The sequence below is a fragment of the Coregonus lavaretus genome (assembly GCF_964263955.1).
Source record: "Coregonus lavaretus genome assembly, chromosome: 11".
Taxonomy (NCBI): Eukaryota; Metazoa; Chordata; class Actinopteri; order Salmoniformes; family Salmonidae; genus Coregonus; species Coregonus lavaretus.
The window spans coordinates 54,196,644-54,203,503 of NC_139998.1; the positions used below are offsets into that span (position 1 = coordinate 54,196,644).

General features: G+C 46.5%; 1 protein-coding gene across 1 annotated transcript; it reads right to left on the reverse strand.

Moving 5' to 3' along the window:
• Positions 1 to 649: 649 nt before the first annotated feature.
• Positions 650 to 6,649, reverse strand: LOC311137597 (protein ANKUB1-like; the record flags this gene model as incomplete). Its single annotated transcript, XM_084172103.1, has 7 exons — positions 650 to 731; positions 1,282 to 1,492; positions 1,733 to 2,412; positions 3,008 to 3,122; positions 3,390 to 3,600; positions 5,208 to 5,351; positions 6,560 to 6,649. 7 exons carry the CDS (start codon positions 6,647 to 6,649, stop codon positions 650 to 652), a joined length of 1,533 nt encoding a protein of 510 aa, XP_084028229.1.
• Positions 6,650 to 6,860: the final 211 nt, after the last annotated feature.

The window sequence follows — 6,860 nt, forward strand, 5'->3', positions numbered from 1 at the left end:
ACAGATGTATTATTTTGACACTGCACAGACTCATTTATATGAGCAGTTCTGATACACATCTTAATAAAATGCACCCAAAGAGTTTTAATCCAGCAGTGTGTATACTGTACATTGGTTTCAACCACTATAGATCTTCATCAGCAAGTGAGGATTTCTATGGACAAAAACTAGTGTTAAGTGGGGGGTTTGGAGCCTCAATTAGACCCTTGTCAAACACTTACAATCACATACTGTACAATCACGTTCATTCAGCTGAATGATCCTAAAATAAAGACAAACGATAATAATAATAATTCCATTGACATGTGGCTACTACAAATAACCAGTGAAATATGATACATTTATGTTACTTGAGAATACGAATGACTGAGAATCCACTTGCCTGCCGTTATAAACTTTCTGCACACAAATCAAACACAGTGCTGATGATACCTATAAGCACATCTGAAGGAACAAAATTCTTCATCGTCCGCATTGTTTCAGGCATCATCCTCATCTTGTTCACTCGTTTCCTTCCTTGTTAGTGACAATACAGGGACTTTGTGAGGTACCAGTTAGTGCAGTTGATCTCTGGGTTGTGTTCATGAGGGCACACAATGGAAAACGTTTTTCTCTCCATTCGGTGCCTTTCTAACCACGATCCTGGTGTCTACCCCATGTTCTGAACACTCCTCCTGGCCAGAGTACGCGCTACATCCAGCTGCTTTATCCATGGTCTCTCTGTGAAGGCACTGTTGGAGAGACAATCAACCAGAGCAAGGTTATAAGGCCAAATCTGTGGTCTACCATTGTGAAAAACGGTGTATGTGATGGCCTCAATACATGAATGAAGCTCCCTTTCCTACATCCTATCCTCTCCCCATTACTGAAACAAGTTAGGACTTGTTATGGTAAACCAATAAGGCATGATTTGTTTTTACTGAAATCTAGTCAGGGAGGAAAAGGGTTATATTATAGGCAGTGATGAAGTGGTAAAAACAATGGTTGGTAAATGCTGATCGCCGTTCAGGATTAAAGAAGTAACGCTCCCTATACTTTCAATGCATCTTCCACAAAAGGTGGGGTAAACGCTTGTGCAAAATAAAATAAAAGTGCGTAAACATGTATTACATGTGTTTACCCTCCACTACACTACTGATTATAGGACTTAAAGGAGGCTTCTTCTGAAACTATTGAAACCCATCCTAAGAAACCTCCAGAGAAATGCTCATATTAAAACCGTAGCAGTGCAATAGCACTGTAATCTCACTGTAAATCACTGTAATTTAAACTTGGACTAACCTGGCCAAGGCCAAACAGTATATGGCGTTTTCTCTGGGTGTGCGGTCGCAGTGGAGAGAAAAGGACTCCAGTGAGGTGGTGAGGACCTGGGAGGAGTTTGGCGAGGCAGAGACAAGCAGAGGTCTGAGATTGGTGTCTCTGGAAATGGGCGGGAGCGGAACTCTGCTCCTCCATTGGTTGCTGTTCTGATCCCCACTCTCATTCTCCTCACATCCCCTCCCTCCACATCCCCTCCCTCCACATCCCCTCTCTCCACATCCCCTCTCTCCACACCCCCTCCCTCCACATCCCCTCTCTCCACACCCCCTCCCTCCACATCCCCTCCCTCCACATCCCCTCCCTCCACATCCCCTCTCTCCACACCCCCTCCCTCCACATCCCCTCCCTCCACATCCCCTCCCTCCACACCCCCTCCCTCCACATCCCCTCCCTCCACATCCCCTCCCTCCACATCCCCTCCCTCGTGGGTATAGCTTCGGCAGATGAAGAGATGCATCCTGGAATGCCAGGGCGCAGAGCGTGCAGGATACATGAGACGGGCAGTTGATTGGGGTCAAAGGTTGAGAGGCTTTGGATGTGACCCTGATACCCGCCTTGGCCTCACCCTTCCTGGGCTTGGAGGACATCTTAGGGAGGGTGAATCCGTCCACCAGGACCGTGTCATCCACCCTGGTCCTGAACGGAGCCCTGTTGAGGCCCATGCAGAGCCTGGATGCTGCCCTTCTCTGCCCCAGCTTCACCCAGCGCTTTATCTGGACGTACGTCCGCATGGGGAGAGCCATACCTAGGAGGGCCACCACAGAGAACAGCTTGGTGGCCAGGTGACGCACACACTCCCTGTGGCCGTGCTGGAGGGCGATCCTTAGGAGGCCATGACCCTGGGGGTCCCGACAGGCCAGGGTCAGAACACTGCTGGCGATAAAGAGTTTGAGGATGGTGAGTTGGCCGCGCTCGACAGCGGCGATGGCGGGACACTTGGCGGCGTCGGGGTGGGCCGTCTGGTGGCACCACTCACGGTAAGGGTGGACCCCCACCGGCTCGTTGGCACGCACCCCCCTCTCCAGCAGCCAGCAGGCCAGGTCCAGGTGGCCCAGAGAAGCAGCGATGTAGAGTGCCACCCGGAGCTGGAACCTGGAATAATACAGAATCAATGTAAATTATTTAGAACATGTTTCAAAGTTTTTTTGTCAAGTTCACCAGATACAGCAGGTATAAAACAGTACAGTGAAATGCTTACTTGCAAGCTCTTTCCCACAATGCAGTATTAAATATCAGGGTAAGAGAAAAATAATATAAAGGCAAAAAACACAAAATGTAAACTATATACAGGGTCAGTACCATCATTGTAAACTATATACAGGGTCAGTACCATCATTGTAAACTATATACAGGGTCAGTACCATCATTGTAAGCTATATACAGGGTCAGTACCATCATTGTAAACTATATACAGGGTCAGTACCATCATTGTAAACTATATACAGGGTCAGTACCATCATTGTAAGCTATATACAGGGTCAGTACCATCATTGTAAACTATATACAGGGTCAGTACCATCATTGTAAGCTATATACAGGGTCAGTACCATCATTGTAAGCTATATACAGGGTCAGTACCATCATTGTAAGCTTTAAACAGGGTAATTTGGTAATAATACAAGGAGTTGAGGGGAATTATATTGTACTAGTGTATGATACAGTTCAGTGTGTAGATGTGTTTTCTGACCTCATCACAGGCCTCTCCCTAGACAGGTGTCGTTGGACGGTCCGTCTGTGTCCCAGGAAGCAGCCTCTGAGGAACTCCACCCACCCATCCCATGTGTCCAACCGTAGAGTTGCCCCTGGGAGACAGAGACATATGCAGGTTGTCCCCCCTGGTTGCCATGAACCAAGAATGTGTTCCATACAGCATATTCGTCTCTATGTTACACCCATAAGGTGTTGAGCCTTTTTTTTTTTGCATTGCAATGCTGAAACTTCACTGGACCTCCACAGTAATGCTAAGATTCTGTTATGAAACATTTCAGTACAAAGCTCCACACACACACACACACACACACACACACACAGCAGAGGACCATTGACCTACTGCACACGGAAGGCCATACCCAGGTCAATGGCGTAGTCGTGGAGACGGTTGCAGTCGTAGAGCTGCAGGCCGGTGGGAGAGCTCAGTCTGAAGGAGCTGACGGGAAGCCCACACTGCTGGGACACCAGGGTCACGAGCCTGGCCACAGACGCACTCAGGAGAACCACAGGGCCCAAGACTGAGAGGGTCTCCCCTGTCACGGCACTGAACACACGCACCACCGGCTCCTGCTGAAGTATAAGACCAATGGACATACAATAATATTCACTTGTTTAATATAAATACCTATATGTTGTGTTTATACACTGAGTGTACAAAACATTAAGAACACCTGCTCTTTCCCATGACATAGACTGACCAGGTGAATCCAGGTGAAAGCTATGATCCCTTATTGATGTCACCTATTAAATAAACTTCAAATCAGTGTAGATGAAGGGGAGGAGACAGGTTAAAGAAGGATTTTTAAGCCTTGAGACAATTGAGACATGGATGGATTGTGTATGTGTGCCATTTAGAGGGTGAATAGACAAGACAAAATATTGAAGTGCCTTTGAACAGGGTATGGTAGTAGGTGCCAGGCGCACCGGTTAGTGCAACACTGCTATGTTTTTCATGCTCAACAGTTTCCAGTGTGTATCAAGAATGGTCCACCACCCAAAGGACATCCGGCTAACTTGACACAACTGTGGGAAGCATTGGTTTCAACATGGGCCAGCATCCCAGTGGAACACTTTCGACACCTTGTAAAGTCCATGCCTCGACCAATTGAGCCTGTTCTGAGGGCAAAAGGGGGATGCAACTCAATATTAGGAAGGTGTTCCTAACGTTTGGTACACTCAGTGTATATTTGGGTAAGACAAGTTAGGATATAATTACAGGGGTAAGATGAAGTGGCTCCTTTGCACTGATCTAAGGTCTGGTTTGTGTTTTTACCTCTAATGGCAAAGGTTAGGATTTGGTGAAAGTAAGCTGATCCTAGATTTGTGCCTGAGGGCAATTTCTACCCAGAGACAAATCATAGGTCCATGCTATATGAGCTTGTGATCTACCACCATCTGGCGGCTCAAACTTGTAACAACATTTTCTAATTCATGTCCTGTATTGAGCTTTGTTCTATCATATTGAACATATTGAGATTAAATAGTTAACAACAGAAATCTAATGAATATGTATTTCAATGAACCAATAGGGTATACGGCCTCTTTTGCAACCACTGTTAGCAAACACCAGACTGAGGTAAAGGCGGTTACATGGGGAAAGGGTTTATGACAGTAAGGGTGTTTGGTACAAAGGCAACACTACATTGGGACACATTCCAGCTCCATCCCTGGGCAACCATACATTACTATAGAGTTCCATTCTAGTCAACCAGCAAGAGAGAGAGACAGACAGAAGGTCTGGCTTTGACTCTGTCAATGATGGGGGTGTGTAAGTATGGAGTAAGGAACACAAAGAAACATTATTCTGATGGTTAAATTTGCACTTTGTTACATAACCATTCTCCTCTGTTAGCAACTCTTCCACAGATGTTTGTGTAACAGAGTAAGTTCTGTGCCTGTCCTGCTCTGGACATGAACCCGGGACCCTCTGCAAAACAACACTTCACACTCATTAAGCAGTGTTCTTACTAAACAATCGCTCTACCATAACCATGGTCTTGGTTGAGCAAGGGCAACATTACTTTAAGTCTCAAGCAGGGTGACCTCACCATACTACAGTATATATGAAACACTTTCTGTAAATGAGAATTTGAAGCTGTTTGAAGCAATAGCCTGCACACTCTTTGACATGAATTTTCAAGCACTCGTAGAAAAAAAGCTAGGTGCCCGGCTGATACCTTCAGCAGGCAGCGGATGGCACTGCCAGGGGGGATGCCAACGTCTGTCAGGAACCAGCTGTCCAGAAGGATGCCACCAGCGTAGCTCAACTCCAGGAAGTGTCTCACCTGCTGGTCGTCTGACAGTTGCACGTGGAAGTAATCCTGCCAGAGGAAGAAGATTGGAAACTCAGGGAGTTGTAATGGAGTGTCCCATACAACCAGAGTGAGAGGGCTCAACACTGATGAAGCCGTCATGGAGGGTGTTCCACACAGACAGAACCATTATGGAGAGTGTTCCACACAGACAGAACCATTATGGAGGGTGTTCCACACAGACAGAACCATTATGGAGAGTGTTCCACACAGACAGAACCATTATGGAGGGTGTTCCACACAGACAGAACCATTATGGAGAGTGTTCCACACAGACAGAACCATTATGGAGGGTGTTCCACACAGACAGAACCATTATGGAGGGTGTTCCACACAGACAGAACCATTATGGAGAGTGTTCCACACAGACAGAACCATTATGGAGGGTGTTCCACACAGACAGAACCATTATGGAGAGTGTTCCACACAGACAGAACCATTATGGAGAGTGTTCCACACAGACAGAACCATTATGGAGAGTGTTCCACACAGACAGAACCATTATGGAGGGTGTTCCACACAGACAGAACCATTATGGAGGGTGTTCCACACAGACAGAACCATTATGGAGAGTGTTCCACACAGACAGAACCATTATGGAGAGTGTTCCACACAGACAGAACCATTATGGAGCGTGTTCCACACAGACAGAACCATTATGGAGGGTGTTCCACACAGACAGAACCATTATGGAGAGTGTTCCACCCAGACAGATGTCAATGGATGATACAGAGATACCATACAGAGAGAGACATAATTGTAAAAGTGTCCAATTGTGTACAATAGTAAAATAGACAACAAAATCTACATAAACATTGTTGATCATCATCATTTCAATCCCATCACATAACCATGTGTCCTACTTTAAGTACTATCACCCCATCACATAACCATGTGTCCTACTTTAAGTAATATCACCCCATCACATAACCATGTCTCCTACTGTAAGTACTATCACCCCATCACATAACCATGTCTCCTACTGTAAGTACTATCACCCCATCACATAACCATGTATCCTACTGTAAGTACTACTCTCATACTGTACATGAAACCAGCCAAATGAACAAGTTAGTTCCCCCTTAGAATCATCTTCATTTCCTTGAGCTGTTCAGTGTACAGACAGACAGAGGGGAGTAACGCTTCTTTCTTTTCACATGAGACTGTCAAACAAGAAAAAGAGACTCGACAAGGACCTCTTACAGAGGTTTAATTACCTTGACCATCAGCTTTACCGTCCCCACGGTCTGGTCAGGAGAGACGTCAAAAGGCTCACAGGAACCATGGAAGGTGATGAAAACCCTCATGGCAGGATGGCCCCCTGTCCCTCTACCACCGCTCTAACCACAGAGTGCAGTGTTTGTGTAGTGTTGAAGGTTGTATTCAGGGTTTGTCTGAGGAGACCATGCTGGGGAGGGCCAGGGAGGGAAGGGAGACAGGGGGGGGGGGGGGGGGGGGGGGGGTCTAAAGAAGCCCCTCAGCAAGGGGGAAGAGGCAGAGGGGGACTTAGAGAAGGGT